We start from the raw sequence: 20,154 nt of genomic DNA on the forward strand, positions 1-20,154 counted from the left end.
ATACAAGCTGCTTCAAGTAGTCGTGAGTTTCCCATCATAGGAAGCCCTCAAGCAGAGACAGAATGGCCCCTTGCTGGAGATAATGTAGAGAGAATATATTTAGATGTTAATTGGACTTGATCATCTCTGCTGGGCTTCCCTCTAGTTCTGGGGCTTTACCTCATTGTCAGGTTTAAAAGATCTGTATCACATACCTCAAAAACAGCTATAGTAATAGCTAATATTCATACAGTGCCTACTACATGCTAGGCACTGTGCTACACGTTTTACAATTATTAACTCATTGGATCCTCACAACAGCCCCGGGAAGTCGGTGCCATTATGATCCCCATTTTACAGATGAGAAAACCAAGACAAGCAGTGGTTAAGCTACTTGCCAGGGTCACACAGCTGTCCTGTGTCGGGGGTCAGATCTGATCTCAGGTCTCCCTGGCTCCTGGCCGAGCACCCTATCCACTGCGCCACCTAGCACCTGCAGTGCCTCAACACAGTGCCTGACGCTGTGTAGGCCCTTAAGAAATGCTGGCTGACTGACCTTTAGCCAGTTGTAGATGGCCACCAACAACACCTAGTCAGGCTAGGAAACCACTCACAGATTCATAACCTCTGAAAAGATGAATACTCTCCCATCATCAGTTTCACCCTAAACATTCACAAAGATCTTCTCATTCTTCCAAACTCTCCCAACAAAGGAGCTGTTTTTATAGTCCCCACTTCCTGTGCTGTACTGTAGACTACACCTGGGAACTACTCGATACAGGCATCTCTCCCTGAGCACAATAAACACGTCCCTCAGACATGAATTTTAACTAATCAAGTCCTATTCTTCTCATTATACAGAAAAGGTTGAGGAGGAGATCTGGAACCATGTCATGAGGAACAGCTGAAGAAACGGGGAATGTTTAACATGTAGAAAAGGAGATTAGATCATTGTCTACAAAAAACTAAAAGGACGTCAAGCGGGAAAAGGGATTAATTTATTCTGCTTCGCACCAGAAAACAGAACGAGGACCAATGAGTGTGGGACAAGTATGCAGCGGCAGATTTCAGCTCCACAGGAGGCAGTGCTTTGTATCCATCAAAGCTTTTAAAAAGAAAATTTAATAGTTAATTTACCCCCAATTACATGTAAAAAATAAGTTTTAACATTTGTTCTTTAAAATTTTTGAGTTCCAAATTCTCCCCCTCCCTCTCTTCCCCACCCTCACCCCCACAGTGAAAGGTCAAGCAATTTGATATAGATTATACATGTGGAGGCATGCAGAACATATTTCCATGTTAGTCATGTTGTGAAAAAAAAAAACACGGACAACAAAAAACCAAGAAAAAGAAAATAAAAGCTTTGATCTGCATCCAGACTCCATCAGTTCCTTTTCTGGAGGTGGATAGCATTTTTTATCATAAGTCCTTCAGAAATGTCTTGGATCATTGCATTGCTGAGAATAGCTAAGTCATTCATACCATATAGTTTTGCTGTTGATCATCATACAATATTGCTGTTACCGTATACAGTGTTCTCCTGGTTCTGCTCATTTCATTTTGCATCAGCCCATGTAAGTCTTTCTAGGTTTTTTTAAATTAAATTTTATGTTTATATTTAGTTTACATCATTCATTTCCATAATATTTTGAATTACAAATTTTTCCCCTACCCACCACCCCAAAACAGCGTTCCCACTGAATATCCCCTCCCCCACTCTGCTCTCTCCTATATCCTCTCCCATCCCCTCTCTGACTTTCCAGGGCAAGATGGATCTCTATACCCCAGTGCCTGTATATCTTATTTCCCAGTTGCATGTAAATAATAAAAATAATTTTATATATATATATATATTAAACATTTTATTTTAAAACTTTGAATTCCAGAATCTTTCCCTTCCTCCCTAGTCACCTACCCTTACTGGGAAGATAAGCAATTCCATATAGGTTGTACATGTGTAGCTATGAAAAACATTTCCATAGTGGATATATTGTGACTCACTGTACTTCCCTCCATCCTATCTGGCCCCCCACTTGTTCTGTTCTCTACTTTGACCCTGTCCCTTTTCAAAAATGTGTGCTTCTAACTTCCCTCCCCCCCAAACTGTGCTCCCTTCCATCACTCCCCCATTCCTTTCCCCCTACATTCCTGTAGGATGAAATACCCTATTTAGTGTGTATGTCATTCCTCCCTAAGCCAAATTCAATGAGAGTAGTGTTGACTCATTCCCTTTTGCCTTCCTGTTCTTCCCCTCCATTGTAACAGTTTTCCCTTGCTTCTTTTATATGATATAATTTACCCCATTCTGCCTCCCCCATCTCCTCTCATTATATTCCTCTCTCACCTCTTAATTTCACCATTTAAGTATAATCCCTTCCTATTCAATTGGTCCTGTGCCCTCTATGTACACCTATACACATATATACACACACTCACATATGTATTCATATGCCCATATACCCTCCTATATTATATAGACAAATATATGTATGTACACATATACACACACACACACATATATATACATACACATTTATATTCCCTTCAACTATTCTCATACTGAGAAAAGTTTTGTAAGTTACAACTATCGTTTTTCCATGAAATAGTTCAACTTTGATAGGTTCCTTATGATTTCTTTTCCCTGTTTACCTTCTCATGCTTCTCTTGCTTTTTGTATCTGAATGTCAAATTTTCTATTCAACTCTGGTTTTTTCATCAAGAATGCTTGAAAGGGGGCGGCTGGGTGGCACAGTGAATAGAGCACTGGCCCTGGAGTCAGAAGTACCTGAGTTCAAATCCAGCCTTGGACACTTAACGCAAAAAAACTAGCTATGTGACCTTGGGCAAGTCACTTAACCCCAATTGCCCTACCTCCCCCCCTCCAAAAATAAAAGAGAAAATTGTAAAAAAAAAAAAAAAAAAAAAAAAAAAGAATGCTTGAAAGTCCTCTAGGAGTTTTCTTTTTGGGATCTTTTTCAGGAGGTGATCGGTGGATTCTTTCAACCTCTATTTTGCCCTCTGGTTCTAAAACATCAGGGCAATTTCCCTTGAGAATTTCTTGGAGGATAATTTCTAGGTTCTTTCTTTGATCATGGCTTTCAGGTCGTCCAATAATTTTTAAATTATCTCTCCTGGATCTATTTTCCAGGTCAGTGGTTTTTCCAATGAGATATTTCACATTGCCTTCTATTTTTTCATTTGTTTGGATCTGTTTAATAGTATCTTGATTTCTCATAAAGTCACTAGCTTCCATTTGCTCCAATCTAATAGCGATTCTTCTTCCATTTGGCAAATTCAGCTTTTTAAGGCATTCTTCTCCTCATTGGCTTTTTTAAGCCTCTTTTGACATTCGAATTAGTCTATTTTTTAAGGTGTTATTTTCTTCAGTCAGGTTGTTCACTCTCTTTTCATGATTTACTTGCATCATTCTCATTTCTCTTCCCAATTTTTCCTCCACTTCTCTTATTTGCTTTTCAAAATCCTTCTTAAGCACCTCTGTGGCCTGTAACCAGTTCATATTTTTCTTGGAAGCTTTTGTTGCAGGAGTTCTGACTTCATTGTCTTCCTCCCATTCCATGCTTTGATACTTTTTGTCCCCAAAATAGGAATCTAAAGTCATATTGCTGTGCTTGCTTTGCTTGCTCATGTTGCCACTCAATTACTTGACTTTTGAGCTTTTTGCCACAGTAGAACTCTGCTTCCAGAGAGGAAAGCTTTGTCCCAAATTGTTGGGGTTTTCATAGCTGCCAGAGCTATTAGTTGGGTGTCCTCTCTGAAGCCTCTACCAGCTCTGGCACCTGGTCACACACCCCAGGACCTCCACCCTAGACAGTGATCCAGATCCAAGCAGGTTAAAGCAAGAGCAATTATCCCTCAGAATGGTCACTTGGTCCCCCTACAATCTGCAGGCTAGGAGCTCTGAAGCAGCCACCTGGCGGAAGCTGCCATGCCTCAGCCACTTCTCCGTCCAGGGGCAGAGGCTCGATCGCACCCCTGGACCCTTGTTCCCAAAATCCATACTGACCTCTCACTTTGTCCTTGGCATTTATGGGTTGATGCTGCTGGTGATCCACTCTCCCGAAGTTCCTCCAGCCATGGCTGGTCGTGGCCACCCTGGGGCTAAAACCACAGGCTCACTCAGGGCTGGGCTCTGCTCCCAGCGTGCTGCAATGGACCCTTCCTGCCAGCCTGCTGGGCTGCCTTCAATGGGAGATTTGTTTCTCTCTGTCACTTTGTGGATTCTGTAGCCCTAAAGTTTGTTTAGTCATTTTCCATAGGTATTTGAGGTGGTTATAGGGGGAGCACACAGAGTTTTCCTGCTTTTACGCCGCCATGAGACTGAAGTTTTTAGGTGTCGGGACACAACTCCAGGTTTTTCTAAGAGCATTCTTCTTGTTATTTCTTATAGTACAACACTATTCAATCACAATTATATACCACATTTTGTTCAGCCATTCCCCAGTTGACGGGCATCCATCCCCTCAATTTATAATTTCTTGCCACCATTAAAAGAGCTGCTATAAATATTTTTGAACATATAGGTCCTTCTTTTTTGTTTTTCATCTCTTTGGGATACTGATCTAGTAGTGGTATGGCTTGGTCAAAGGTTATGTACGCATGGTTTTCTAGTCCGTTAGACATACCTCCAAATTGCTCTATAGAATGGCTGAAATAGTGTACCACCTCACCAACAGTGTACTAGTATCTCAATTTTCCCACATCCCCTCCAACATTTGTCATTTCCCTTTTCTGTCATATTAGCCAATTTGTGGTGTGGTAGCCCAGAGTTATTTTAATTTACATTTCTCTAATCAATAGTGATTTGGAGCATTTTTTCCTATGATTATAGATAGTTTTGTTTACATCATCTGGAAATTGCCTGTTCATACTCTTTGACCATTTGTTAATAAAGGAATGGCTCTTTATTTTTATAAATCTGACTCAGTTCTCTATATATTTGAGAAATGAGGTCATCAGAAAATCTTGCTGGAAATTGTTTTCATAGTTAAAATTACTAACTATATATTTCCCTCCATTCTAGTTCCCCCATTTATCTTGTTCACTCTTTCCTTTTACCCTGTCTACTCTCAAAAGGTTTTCCTTCTGACATTTTCTTCCTCCAATTTACCTTCCCTTCTGTCAGCCACCCTCCCCCCTCTTCTCTTATCACCTTTTCCTCCTACTTTCCTGTATGGTAAGACAGGTTTCTATACCCAATTGAGTGTATATATCATTAATCATAGGAAGCTGACTAGAGACCCCCTACCCTTGTTTTCCCTTGTTATAGTGACTAAGCCCAGCATGACAGAGGTGACTCAATTCCATGGAAAGTCCCTCAGCTCTTTTTGTTGCCCCTCCATCCCTCATCATCCCTCTATTGCCCACTGTGGGGACATAGCTATGAGCATTAGGCTAATGCATGACCCTGGTTGCTGGCCTGCAGCCTGCTCTTCTACCAGCCCATTGGCCCACATAGATGTTTTGACATCTGTTTATCAGCCCTGCTCATGGGTCTGCTTATCGACTTGCTATGACCTCCTGTCAGGTCTATCAAGGTCTGCTTATCAGCCAGTTTGTCAGCCAATGGGATTCCATATTTTATGTAGATCCTCCTGGAAGAACAAGGTCAAGGTCTATAAACCAATAAGATTCTGCATTTTATCTAGTGGGTATCAAGCACTATAAAACTAAAACCCTAGAGGAAGGGACATCTCAGATCACGAGGAAGAGCTGAGGCCCACTTCATTAGAGGGGGATCACAGACCCTTTAATTAAATGCCATTGGCTCAGAGTTCTGCCTCAGTTTCCTTTATTATAGGTTGGGCAATTCTGGACTCCATACTATCCACAGTGTCGATATTCCCCAAGGTTCTGTCTTGGCACTCTTCTCTTCATTCTCTATGAGGAATTGAGGGGATTAGCACAGCAAGTGGTTAATTGTGGGAATTGAATGAACCACAATGATTCCAACTTGTGACTCAATTCTGGACTTAGTTTAGTTTGTATTCAATTATAGGTCTAGTCCAAATTTTATCTTGTAAGAAACTTTATTCAGTTGTGAGAATTGGGAGAAAATCTTATTGCACTGTTTGAACCTAACCCTGCATGGCTGAAAGTTGGACCACCTCTCTCTGCTGCTTAGAGACCTTTAATCAAAGACCTAGGTTATGCTGACCAGAAACCCCCTCAGATCCAAGGACTGATGCAAGGAGTTTTCTCATAATTGTACATCTCAAGAAACCTACGTGTCTTGTCTGAAAACTGGCCCCAGACTGATCAATCAATTATTGTTTTCATCTTCCTTTGATTGTTTACAGACACCTGAAGTGAGTAGGACAACTCTTTTTCTGAACTCAGGGAATTAAAACTGTTTGCTCTCCCCCTCCCAACTTAGAAAATCTCTAATCTTTCATCCAATTAGAAATAAGATTTCCTAATGTTGTATTTTTCCGTTTAATCAACTGGCCTTATTTGATTATTTTTTAATATGTAACAGTCTGTCTCCCCCTGTATTCAGGGTCCAGCCCTAAGCTGAGGAAGGGTCCCAGTCCTGCTTTGTTAGGCAATTGGTCTGTGTTAATTAATCGATGTGGTCAGAAGATTGAACCTTTGTTTTCCTCAGTTGTTTCATTTTTTGCTTGCCACAACTATACCTTCATGGTTCTATCAGCTCCTATGAGGGCTCAGCCATCTCTCTGCAGATATCTCCCAAATGTATATATCCAACCCCAACTCCTCCCTAAATTCTAGTCCTATATTACCAACTTCCTGGTGTGAGTCAGAACTTCCCTCCTGCTGAGAGCACCAATGTACCTCCAGAGGCATCCTTAACTTTTCCTTCCCTTTCAACATCCACAGCCCCTCAGTTTCTAAGTCTTGCTGATCCTACCTCCCCAGTATCTCTCCTCTCTTCACTCACTCAGCCTCTGCCTTTGTTCAGAGCTCCATCGCTGTCACTTGGGCAATTACAGCTCCTAAATGGTGTCCCCACATCCAGCCTCAGTCCACTTCAATCAGACCTCCACACAGTTACCAAGTGGACAGTGCTAGAATACAGATCTGGCTGTGATACCCATTTATTAAAAAACTCTTAATGACTCTCTATTGCTATGAAGATAAATCACAAACCCCTTCACAATACAGCACCTATCTACTTCTTCAAAGTTATTTTATGGGGCTCCCCTTCATGCCCATCATCTGGGAAATGGCTAAACCAATTATGGAATATGAATGTGATGGAAGACTATTGCACTGTTAGAAATGAAGGTGATGGTTTCAGAAAAACCTGGGAAGACTTGTATGAGCTGATATACAATGAAGTGAACATAACTAGAAGAACAATCTATACAATAAAAACAATATTGGACAGATAATGAATTTTGGAAGACTTAGTAACATCAACACAATGACCAGTCACAACTCTAAAGGACTCACGATGAAACTGATGGACACAGAGAGCAGATCGAAGCATATTTCCTTCTCCTTCCTTCCTTGTTATGTTTTTTGGACATAACTAATGTGGGAATTTGTTTTTCATGACTATACATATTGCAGTGGGTTTTGGGTTTTCTGCTTCTTAACAGGTGAGAGAGGGGGAGGAGAAAGTGAGAGATTTGGAACTGAAAATAAATAAAATTGAATTTATACATGTATATATATATATACACATATTTATGTATATACATATATACTGAGAAAGAGAAAGACAGACTGAGAGAGAAGATGAGAGAGAAAGAGAGAGAGTTTCCCTTCAACCACTCTCTATTGCAATCAGACTGACCTGTTTTCTGTTCCCCATCCATATCAGTCCTTTTCCTGCCTCTCCACCTTTGCAGATGTGGTCCCCATGTCTGGAAAGCATTTGTTCCTCATGTCTGCTACAGAGAACCTCTAGCTTCCTTCATTGCACAGCCCAGGATCCGCCTTCCTACAAGAAGCCTTACCCTAGCCTCCAGGGTGCTAGCCCCCATCCCACTCCCCACCATCGCTGAAATCTTGGGGGCAAACACCGCTTCTTTCTTGTCTCTGCATTCCCAGTGCCTTGTACCTAGAAGGTGCTTAATAAATGTTTCTTACACTGGACTGCCTTTCCCTCAAAAGATAGTTTTCATCAGGGTTGTAGCTAAGACATTGGAAGGGACCTCAGAGGGCAGGCATCTAGTTGCCCTCTATCACAGGGCAGTCATAACTGACTCTAAAGACTGAGGAGAGGCTCGTCTAAATTCCCCGTGGTCAAAGGTGCAAAATTCAATTCAACAAGCATTTATTAAGCATCTATTAAGTAATATGTAAGAAAAGAAAGAGAGAAAGGGGGAAAAGTCCAAAAGAGAGACAGAAACAGACACAACAAAAAAGAGAGAAATACAAGGACCAAGAAATGAGGACATAGTGAAAGGCTCTGTTGGCCTGGTAAGAAACGTCTCTAGTTGTTCTGTTTCCTACTGGTTCTAACTCTTGCCTCCAGGAGCCAGAGGAAGTCGGTGGGCCCCAGCCGCACCTCCCTGGGATCTGAGCTCTGACCTTTCCTTCTTCACCCTTTCCCTGAAGTCCCAGGGTGGTTGCCCTGACACTTACTGTACCTTCCCCATGCCCGCCCTGCTCATTTCTAGATCTTCAGCTACTGCTGAATAGTGTAGACAGTCAGCTGAGAATCTGACTGATTCACCTTGTCAAACTTGAAGAGGCCCTCGAGGAACTTGCCCGGGTCCTGGAGCAGCCCCTTGCCAGGTTCCCAGTAGTCATCCACCTTTGAGCCTGGCTTGTCCCCAGGCACCTTTTTAGGCTTAATCCCCTTCATGATGCAGACAGCTTCTATGACTAGCTTTACTCCTGGTGGTGGTCGCTGCATTGCACGAACCTGGGGTGGGAGGGGAAGGGAAGGCAGAAGAGAAAGCATGTGAAGATAAGGCATCAATTTGTATTTTTTCATGTGTTTATTAAATTTAAAAAAATTTTATTATATTTTTTCAGTTAATAAGCATTTATTTTCTCCCCCTCCTCCCCCATCCATTTAAAGGATTTTGAAAATTAAAAAATAAAATAAAAACCCAAATCCTCATAACAAATATGCATATTTGAATAAAACAAATTCCACGTTGGCCCTGTCCAAAATGTATCTCATTCTGCATTTACATCTGTATCACTCCTCTGTCAGTAACCATTATTTCCACAAGTCTTCTGGAATCATGGTTGATAATTTCATTGATCAGTGTTCCTAAATCTTTCACAGTTGTTCATCTTTATAATATTTTTGTTATTGTTGAAATTGTTCTTCTGGTTCTGCTCACTTCACTCTTCCTCAGTTCATACAAGTCTTCTTGGCTTTCTCTGGAACCCTCCCTTTTGTCAGGTCTTACAGGACACTCACATTCCATGAAATTCATATAGTACTCAATATATTCTCTCTAGATCATTAGGTAGTGGTCTTCTACCTACCCTGCTTTGTCTCGGTAGTATTGCACCCAGCCCTACACATAGAACAAGTCCATGAGATAAACTGAACTGAAGGGTTACAGAGAATAACAGCTGCCCTGCACAGTGGGTGTAGAGAGGAAGAAGGAGCAGCCTCACAGTTGTGGCTTTTTCTTGACCTCCTTGGCACTACTGCCATTTTCCCAGACATGGAATAAGTGGGTTGTTGCCTGAGCCTACCGAGATACCTTCCAGGCCTGGTCCTCCCCACAGGTGACCCATCTCTGAAGGGGGATCTATCCACAAATGTGTCCCCCTGAAGCTTAAAAGAGCAGCAAGGTGGATTGGGGAAAGCCCTGTCCTGGGGAGTGAGAAGACCTGTCTCATTTCTTCAAGTGACTTACTAGGGGCTCTCTTTTCTGGACTTCTGGACTATGGGAATATGAAGGGGCTGAATAAGATGACCTCTAGGGTTCCCTTCAGTTCTTATCATTAGAGACATTTTCCTAGGCTAGACCAAAAGGCCTGCTGTGGTCTCCAAGAGGCCCCTGCAAGCCCCTCCTAGAGCTTTCCTAAATTAGACCAAAAGGCCTGCTGTGGTCTCCAAGAGGCCCCTGCAAGCCCCTCCTAGCCCTTTCCTAGGTTAGACCAAAAGGCCTGCTGTGGTCTCCAAGAGGCCCCTGCAAGCCCCTCCTAGAGCTTTCCTAAATTAGACCAAAAGGCCAGCTGTGGTCTCCAAGAGGCCCCTGCAAGCCCCTCCTAGCCCTTTCCTAGGTTAGACCAAAAGGCCAGCTGTGGTCTCTCAAAATTAAGCTCCATCACACTCCCAGGGCTCTTATAGGAGTCCTAGGTCTCCTTCAGAAAGGTATCTTTGGCAAGCTTTCCCTAGAGAGTGGACTCACCTTGGCCACAGCCTGCTTTGTCCTAGAGTCCCCTGCCCTTGCCCCCAGTCCCCTATCAGGGATCTGAGCCAGAAGTCCTCAAGACTGCAGAGGAATCTATTGTAGTTAACCTGAGTCCAGCTTCACTTTGGACCTTGTACCAATGTCCTTTTCCACTGGTCCTTAGGCCAGGACTATGTTTCTGAGCCTGCTTCACCTACAACTTTATGAGGCAGCCAGGAGCCCACCATTTAATACATAATAGAGGACAGGGAGGAACCACTGGGCCACCTGGAAGCAAAATGTCTGAGTTCCTGGCTTGGAATTCTCCCACTCTATGGGGACCTGGGGTTCAAAGGAAGGCAAGGAAGGCAGCCTGATTTCCCCAAAAGAAGAAGGTGAGGCCCAAGAGGTAGCTGGACCAGGTTCTTCTGAAGGGATACTGAGGAATGGACATGTTACAGGTCAGGGAAAGGAGGAGCCCCCTTTTCCCTGGGCCCAGGAGCATCTTGTATCAGAGATGCTATAGGAGCTGAGGAGGCTTCCTCCTGTCTCATTCCCCAAGAATTCCTACCCTCAGGGGAGGACAAAGAGCCAACCTTTCCTCTCTGACATTTGTTGCCTAGCATTTGTCCTTGGGCCAGAGAGTCCAACTGATTTGCATCAGATAGATCCAAGGGGGAAGGGAGAAGCTTGCTGTCAGGTCTTGACTCTTCTCACCTCAGTCACGTCATTCTTGTTAAGGTTTCTCAGACTAGCCAGGGCAGCATCTAGGGCTGGGAGAGCCTCATCCAGGTCCTTCTGGGCATCATCAGCAATGGACTGGGCTTTCTTGGCCTTGTCATTGGCTTTTGTCTCCTCTGCCTGCACAGCATTCCGTGTATCCTCTGCTACAGCTGTGTCAGCCTGGGAAGCAGAATACAGACTCTCATGGACCATGGCAGGGCCAGGAGGGTACAGCTAGCATGAGTCTCTGGGAGGGTGATCTTGGACAAGAAAGGGGCCCTGGGGTGGGGAGGGACTTCCAGCTCCTCTCCCCACCTTTATTTGCTCCATGGTGACCACAGTGTCTTTGGCAGCTTCTTCCAGCAATGGGCGCATTATTTCCAGCTCTTCCTGCATCTTAGCCACGTCCTCAGAAGTTCTAAGCAGCTGCCCAAGAAAGAAAACCTCAGAGTTAGAGCCAAGGAAGCTGAGAGTTCAGATAGAGATGGAGAAATGCTATCTGGGAATACATATTGGGATAGAGAAAGGGAGAAGCCCTGAGGGCTTGGCATTAGCTTAGCTAGCACTCAAGTCCTCTGTGGGAGAGAAGCCTTGGCCACTGAAATCCTCTCCAGGGGCAGCTTGAGAGTCCCGGTGCTATGTGAAGCCCTAAGGATGAACATGCTTTCTACTAGAGGATTGCTTCTCCTTGCCTAACTGCCTCAGTTCCTGGCTGTTTATACCAAGGACACACATGGTGAAACCAATATTGAACTGCTGGTCACTGGGGACTGGTACTCTCAGCTAAAGCTTCAGGGCCATAACTGAAAGGTATGATCCCCTTCTTCCTTGGAGGTTTCTGAGAATAAGGGAAACAAATGGAAAGATAACTTTAGAACTGAGAAATACCTTAAAAGTCATCCCAATAAAACTAAAATATACAGGTAAGTCAGACCTCCCCTAGCCTGGGCTAGTCAGGGCCCAAGAAGGGAGGGATACAGATAGGGAAGGGGGTGATTAAATGACCTTAGAATGCTCCTTGGGGCTATGAGACCCCCTGGTAGTCTGGGGAAAGGGGCTTAGTTGTATATAACTAGATAATTGTATTCACAATCTTGCTCTAAATTTTATGACATTCACTCTAGAAAGAATAGTAATTAGTAAACATTAGCAAACCTAAGAAATGATGAGGGGTATGGTTTCAGAAAAACCTGGGAAGACTTGTATGAACTAATGCAAAGTGGAATGAATAGAACCAGGAGAACATTGTATAATTAATAGCAAAAGTGTAACAATGATCAACTCTGAAAGACTTAACTACTGATCAATACAACAATGCAAGACAATTCCAAAATACTCATGATGAAAAATGCTACCTACCTCCAGAGAAAAAATTGAAGAACTCTGAATGTAAACTGAAGCATAATTTTTTAAACTTTATTTCTTTTTCTTATCTTTTTTTGTAATATGGTTAATATGGGAAATGTGTTTTGCATGATTTCAAATGTATAATTGATATATTGTTTTCCTTCTCAGTGGGTGGGGGGAAAGTCTAGAAGGAGAATTTAGAACTCAATTTATTTTAAATATTAAAAAGAAATAATAAATTTAAAAAAATTAATGGCACTTAGAATTGATAAATACTATACTTAGCTGCTTTAGGAAACTGTTCTGTTTTTATATGGGAAAAAATCCTGTAATTGAATAGACTTCCTTTTTTAAAAATTTAATTTATTTTTTGTTACATTTTAATGAATAGGCTTCCAACAAAGATTTATTAAAGTTCAACTATATTCAAGGCACTTTGTGAAGCTGGGGCTTCAAGGACATAACAGTTGCTATTGTGAGGACCTTTTATTCTACTGGGGGATATAACATATCAACTGACAAACATTTAGTAAGCTGTGTTAAATGCTAGTGAAACAAACACAAGGCACAACAATCCCAGCTCTCAAATAATCTATATTCTAATGGAAACTCAGTATAAACTCAGAATTTAGATTATGTGACTTAGTGAGGCAAAAGGGTGGAGAGCATTTGTCTACTACAGGTCAGGAGAGAGTGTGCTACAGTGTATATAGCAAGCTGGTACAGAGTCAGGTCTGGGTTTAAGTCCTACTTCTGACCTCCTGGCTTCATAACTTTTGGCCAGTTCCTTAACCAGGCAATTGTCTCAAGCTAAATTGCAAAAGAATTGTTGATCTGCCTTGGTGCACAAGGGAGCCTCCAGCTGGAGAAACTCCTTCTACCAATGCAAGTTAGTTCTTTCTCTACAACTTCCAGTCTTAGTGAGTTGTTTAGAGTCCTGAGAGCATAAGCAACTTGACCAACATCACACAGCTGTATCTTTCTGGCTCCAAGGAAAGCACTTGCAGGTGTTTTCCAAGGATCAGTCCCTGTATCTCTTCTCTTTTGTCTCTACACTTTCTCCACTACGATCTCATTCATTTCCATGCTCACAACTACTTAACGCTATGCAGAGAAAAGAGCTCACAGATACAGAATTCTTTAAGATTTATGAAATTCTTTCTTCAAAAATCCCTGGGATGAAAAACATAGGGGAACTGGAGCCAGGATGGTGAAGTAGAGGCAGAAACTCATCTCTACTCTTTCAATATTCCCCTCCAAACAACATTTTAAAAATGCTTCAAAATGAAGGGATGAGGAGGAATGCACTGGGAGAAGGGGGAAGGGAAATGAAGAATGAGAAAATTACTTCACATAAAAGAGGTATGAAAGGAAAAGCTTTTACTATGGAGGGGAAAATGGGTGGGGGGGTGGTGGTGGTGAAAGAAAATGTTTGAACCTTACTTTCATCAGAATTGGCTCAAAGAGGGAATAACACATACACTTAGTTGGGTCTAGAAATCTATCTTATCCTACAGGAAAGGAAGGGAAGAGGATAAGAGAAGGGGGTGGGACTGAGAGAAGGGAGGGTGGATTAAAGTAGGCAACGGTCAGAAGCAAAACAGACTTTTGAGGTGGGACTGGGTAAAAACAAAAAAAGAGAGAAGAATAAACAGGAAAAATGGGATGGGGGGAAATACACAGTAATAATAACCATGAATGTGAATGGGATGAATTTTCCCATAAAATGGAAGTAGATAGCAGAATAGATTAGAAACCAGAATCCAACAATATGCTGTTTACAAGAAACACACTTGAAACAGAGAGACACACACACACACAAAGCAAAAATAAGGGGCTGGTGCAGAATCTATTATGCTTCAGTAGAAGTAAAAAAGGTAGGGGTTTGCAATCATGATCTTAGACAAAGCAAAGCAAAAATAGATCTAATTAAAAGAGATTAGGAAAGAAACTACATTTTGCTAAAAGGTACCATAGACAATGAAATGATATCAATGCTAAACACATATGCATCAAATGGTATAATTCTTAAAGGAAAAGTTAAATGAGTTACAGGAGGAAATAAAGAGTAAAACTATACTACTGAGAAACCTCAACTTTCCCCTCTCAGAAATCTCAACAAAAAACAAAAAAAGAAAGAAAGAAGTTAAGGAGATGAATAGATGCAAAGTTTCCCGACTTTAAGTTCAGAGCTTTTCCACTATACCATATATGCTGTTTATTATCTATATGGCCCGATGCAAAGTGAAGTGAGCAGAAGTAGGAGAATACCGCAGACAATAACGACAATATGAAATAACAATGATCAGCTGCAAAAGTCTTAGCTATTATGATCAAGATAAAGATCCGAGACAATTCCAAAGGAGCTATGAAAATACTATCCACCTCCAAAGAGAGAACTGGTGGATTTGTCTAGCCGTTCCCCAACAGTTGGGCATTGCCTTGGTTTCTCATTATTTGAATTCTCTTCTCTTACACATCCATTAGGTTGTGAGCTCCTTTGAAGTCAGAGACTGTCTTTTGCCTATTTTATGCTTAGCACAATGCCTGGCATGTAGTTGGTGCCTAGTAAATGTTATTGATTCTTTTCTTTTCCTTCTCTTCCTTTGATCCTTTTGTAGAATAAACCTGCTAACATTGGGTCAAAGGGTCAAAGGGCACAGCTTTGAGGGGCAAAGTTCCAAACTGCTCTCTACAGTAGCTGGACCAGTTTACAATTCTCTAGCATTCATCATTTTCCTTTTTTTTTGTCAGCTTTGCCAATCTAATGGGCATAAGGTGGTACCTCAGAGTTGTCTTAATTTTCATTTCTCTAATTATTAGTGCTTTAGAGCATTTTTTTCTTGCAGCTTTTGATAGCTTAGATTTCTTCTTCTGAAAACTATTCATATTCTTTAACTATATATATATATCAATTGGGAGAAAACTACTATTCTTATAAATTTGAATCAGTTCCCCATATATCTAAGAAATAAGACCTTTATCAGTGAAACTTGCTTCAAAGATATTTTTCCAGTTCCCTACTTCTCTTCTAATTTTAGCTGAATTGCCTTTGCTTGTGCACGAACTTTTAAATTTTATATAATCAGAATTATCCATTTTACTTTCTGTGGATTTCTCTATCTCTTCCTCTATCCATAAATCTCATAGATAATTTCTTCTATGCTCCTCTATTTTGTTTATGATGTCCCCTTTTTGTGTTTAAATCAAGTAGAGCTTGTTGGAGCTTGTCTTGGTATATGAAATGTTGGTGTATACCTCATTTTTGTTAGATGGCTTTTCAGTTTTCCCAGTGGATTTAACACATATATATTTTTAGAATGGGAAACCAAGCTGTTGACTCAAGCCCAAGTTACTTATCAAAATTTTAGACATACTACTCAGAAAACAGCCCAGGAAATGCTGATACCTCCTTAAGTGGTGGCCAGTTGCATACATGATGATTGGCTGACTCTAGCTAGGCCTCTGTCTCCTGAAAAGGGTTCACCTATTAAAGGGCTACACTTGAATTTCCTCTCTAAAGGACCTACCTTATCTAAGCCACTCTTCATCCGGTTTTTGGCTGTGTTTAGCTCCTGTTTCTTGTGTCCAATCAGGGCAGAGAAGATGTTCAGCAGCTCCAGATAGCTCTTGGGAGTGACATAATTGTGACGGGCCAACTCAGCCAGGTATTCAATGCACTTTTGGGCCACAGATTGGTGGATGCGGACACACACCTGGATCTACAGGGATCAGAGAAGTTCAACAGCCTATTTATAACCCTCCCTAGGAGATGAAGGGATCAAGAAGAGGTGACTATAGGTAGAGGGCACTGAAAGGGGTGAGCATTAACCACACAGTTTTGCCAATCCCATACTGGGTCCGAAAGCAGAACAGTGAAGGAGAGATGGGAACTGGCAGGTTTAGCTCTGATGCTTTCTAGCTGGTGAGGTTAGCAATAAAGGTTCTCTGCATATGCACTAGCTCATAGCATAGCCCTAGAGAGTAGATCTTCCTTCCTCCTCTCTCCTACCTTGGGCTGGGATTACATCTCCTGGAAGGAAAGAGGCTATTTTCAAGGTGAGAGCTGTCCCTGAGTACAGATACATGTGAGTTGGAACAAGTCATTCCCTTTCTTGTATTTTAGTCTTCTTACCAAATTAAGAGATGTTATGAGCTCAAAGTTAAGTTTACATTCCCTTACATAGGGTAGAGTAGGGTCCACAGAAACATAGAACATCTGAGCTAGAAGGGACCTGAAAGATAATCTGATTCAAATTCCCCTCCTCTACTTCACAAAGGGAGAAACTGAGGACTGAAGAGGGGGAAAGACTGTCACGCAGCAAGTAAAAGATAGAGCCAGAACTAGAACCCAGGGCTCCTTATGCTCCTGCATTATATTGCCTTTTGTTTAGAAGAAAGTTGCTTGACCTTGGAATGAAAAAAATATCAATTTAAAAACTATTACTACCATGGCTTTCTCTTTCTCAAAGCAAGGACAGCTTAAGTCTGGGTTAGGTACCACCCTAGCAAAGGAATTTATCTGAGGAGAAATCAGAGAAGGGAGGATCCGCCTCCTCCTATGAAGAAAATCCAAGACAGAGATATGGGAAGGAAACTTACCAGGCCTTCCTCATTTGTGTTGTCCAGCTCAGGGATCTCCCTCAGAAATCTGGAAGCCACAGACTCCAGGGCTTCAGATGGCCATTCATTGAACCAGTCAATAGTGCAGCAGTTGACCAATGAGGGAAACTGTCTCAGGCGGGCTCGAAAGACCTCTCCAATAGGGCTGGGAAGTGATCAAAGCTTAGAAGTCAGCCCAGAACTATGGGAGTCAACCTATGCTCAAGCCCCTACAAACTATAAACAAAAATGAAGTTCATTATAAGATAGAATGGGGATATTCCTTCACTGGAAGTAGGTCCTTCCTGGCATCCTTAGTCCTGGGGATTACAGAAACTGGACTCATTTCTGGAGAATGGATAAAATAGATGTGGAATAAAGTTGTGAATAAGAAAACTCAGTTCCTTCTAACAACTTAAGGACGTGCTCCATCATTGATTCCCCTTTCCACTGCCTTCTTCCTCTCTTCATGCTCAGGTTCCTCTGTCCTAAAAAAAAATCAGAACCAACAGCAAACCAAAAAAAAGAAAGCAACCCACCCACCTTCCCTTGGCCCTGCCAATGGCTCAAGCAATCATTCTCTTTTTCTCTTTTCTTTTGTCAAATTTCCCACAAAGACAGTTTACACTCACTGTAACCACTACCTACTCGCTTGTTAGCCTCTGGACTTGATTCTGTACCCTCCTCCTTCCCTGCCTTCTGAGTCCAACTGCGCTTACTGGGGTCTCTGAATGACCAACTATCACTGCTGTGTAGAAGACTTCCAACTTCCTGACCTCTCTCAGCCCCTAAACCCATCTCTGTCTAGATGTCCTAGCTGCTTCTTATGTCACTCACATACACTTTCCTGTTTCTCTTAATGGCATGACCATCTTCTCAGTCACTCTGATTCAGAACTTCTAAATTACCCTGAATGCTGCTCTTTGACCCATCTCTTCCTCTCCCCATCCCCCAACAACCCACTCTGTCCCTAAGGCCTTGTGGTTCGACCTCTCATTTTCTCAGCTACATCCCCTCCTTTCTATCTGTCCAGCCTTCTCTAGAGCTCAGACTCTTATTACTTCTGACCTGGATGACTATCCCAGCCTCCTAAGAAGCCTGCTTGACTCCAGCTCCCCAACCTTCTCAATTGTGTCCATCCTACACACTCCCTACTTTTCTGAAGCATAGCTCTGACACTGAAGTAGGCATATGTCATCATCCCTGCTCAAAAATCTTAAATGGCCATTTCCTACCAAATTAAATCCAAACTCCTGGGCCTGACATTTGAAACCTTGTATCACCCAGCCAACAAGAGTTTACACTTCTTCAGTCTACTTTGTATAGATACCCTCTGCTACAGACAGTGGATCACCTGTTCTCCAACACACCCCACACGTCTACCCTTTGTTAATGCTGTTGAGATCCGGAATCCACCACCTCTACCAAGCCACAACCCACCCACTCCTCAAGGCCCGGCTCAGATACCATTTCCTTCATAAAGCCCTTCCCTGATCCTACAGTCAGAATAAGACTTCCTCCTCCTTTGAGCCCTGATATTGATTTTGTACTATTCTTCTGACTATCACATTTTTCCTTGTTTGTTTGTTTTTTTATTGAGTGTATATTTTTCTGATCCCCTCAGTACAAGACTGGGAGCTCCCTGAACACAGGAACTGTGACTTATTGATATCTGTATCTCCCCAAACCCTGAGCACAAGATTCTGCCAGTACATAGTAAACCTCAGTAGATGTGTTTTGCAAGAAATGAAGGCATACAGGCTACAAACATATTGGAGGTTTGTAACAGAAAAGTGGCTTTGTGCCTAAACTATAGAACCCATGTGTCCAGTGTGGAAACACTCTCAAAGGGATGCAGAAATAGGACAAAGGTGGGGGACAATGAGGGGTCATCATGGCCCTAAGTTGAAAGTTCTGGAAAAAGGTATAGATGGGGTATGGGTAGAGACGCAGAAGTGAAGCTTGGATTGTCTAGGCATGACAATGACTCGTGGTGTCCTCCCTCAGTTCCCATGACCATGGTGGTAGGGGCAGAGGAACGGGCCCTACCTCATGCACAGCACCATGTGAATGTTGCTTCGCACAAAGCCTGTGTAGGCAGCCATCAGGTTGGCTTTGGTAGGCTGCAGCCCCAGCTCCTGAATAAGAGGTCGCACACTGGTGAGGATCTGGTCTTGCTCATCAGGAGAGTACAGGTTGGGAATGTCCCCAGAGTTCAGGACATTGTTGATATCTTCCAAGAAGGACTCGTTTTTAATCTAAGTGGGGAGGAAAGAAAGAAGCTTAAGTTCTTAGGGCCCACTCCACTAGAGGGGATGCCAACTGATCAAATGACTCATGCTTCAGATCTCAGGGGGTCTGTACATTCTGGAGACGGCACAAAGATCTAGGAAAAGGCTCCCTTGGAGGAAGCAGGTGTTACATTAAAGCAAACCTTCAGCTTTTAAGCCCAGAGACTTGACCCTCCTTTCTGGGCCATAAGCTTTATTCATCTTTGGAACACTTAGCCAGCACCTCATTCATCTATGAGGCTGGACAAGGGTGTGGGAGGATCCCTTTCGTGGGAGTCAGGAGATTTGGATTATAGTCCTAATTCTGCCACTAATTAATTAGGAGACCATGGATAAAACATTTGGCTTCTTTAGGCCTAGGTTTCCATGTCTGAAAAATGGCAGACTCAGGGGCGGCCAGGTGGCTCAGCGAGTAAGAGCACCAGCCCCCAGTGTTGGGATGACTTGGGGGATCAAATCTGGGCTCAGATACTTAGCACCACACCCAGAAATAACTGGCCGTGTAACCTTGAGCAAGTTACTTAACCCCAATTGCTTAAAAAAAAAAAATGGCAGACTCAGTGGATGTAATCTCATTTCAAAATACATGCCACTGAAGAAGGTCTGGCCTCTGGGGAAGGGGCTGGGGTAGAGTGCCCCAAATCCAGTCCTGAGGCTCAGCCTTTTGGTCACTCCTTCTGCGTTTCACCCTCTACTCTACGGGTACTGACGTCTATTCCTTAACCTGTCCTGTCTCATTGTGGCACCTGAGTGTCAGAAAACAGGAAGGTGACAGGGAGCTTATGCAGCCCAGCCTTCAGCAGGAGCTTCTTGACGTCCTCACGCCACTCGGACATCCCATAGTTCTTAGACAGCTCAATCTGGAAGCATTCATACTCAGCCCTGGAAAGAATGTGGTGTGTGAGAGGTGACTGGTC

The 20,154-nt window shown here is 42.6% G+C and overlaps 1 protein-coding gene across 1 annotated transcript in view; it reads right to left on the minus strand.

Annotated features, from left to right (window-relative positions):
• DNAH1 (dynein axonemal heavy chain 1) overlaps nt 1-20,154 on the minus strand; it is a 171,052-nt gene that overhangs the window by 23,727 nt on the left and 127,171 nt on the right. Inside the window, exons 50-56 of the mRNA XM_069095561.1 lie at nt 19,984-20,119; nt 18,996-19,204; nt 16,947-17,112; nt 15,875-16,066; nt 11,313-11,423; nt 10,992-11,177; nt 8,645-8,836 (exon numbers count right to left, since the gene is read on the minus strand). Of these exons, the coding sequence (XP_068951662.1) occupies nt 8,645-8,836; nt 10,992-11,177; nt 11,313-11,423; nt 15,875-16,066; nt 16,947-17,112; nt 18,996-19,204; nt 19,984-20,119 (1,192 nt within the window). The remainder of the gene's footprint in view (nt 1-8,644; nt 8,837-10,991; nt 11,178-11,312; nt 11,424-15,874; nt 16,067-16,946; nt 17,113-18,995; nt 19,205-19,983; nt 20,120-20,154) is intronic.

The sequence above is a fragment of the Petaurus breviceps genome, unplaced genomic scaffold (assembly GCF_028583685.1).
Source record: "Petaurus breviceps papuanus isolate PSGF00001 unplaced genomic scaffold, PetGlider_PUasm1.0 227, whole genome shotgun sequence".
NCBI classification, from domain to species: domain Eukaryota; kingdom Metazoa; phylum Chordata; class Mammalia; order Diprotodontia; family Petauridae; genus Petaurus; species Petaurus breviceps.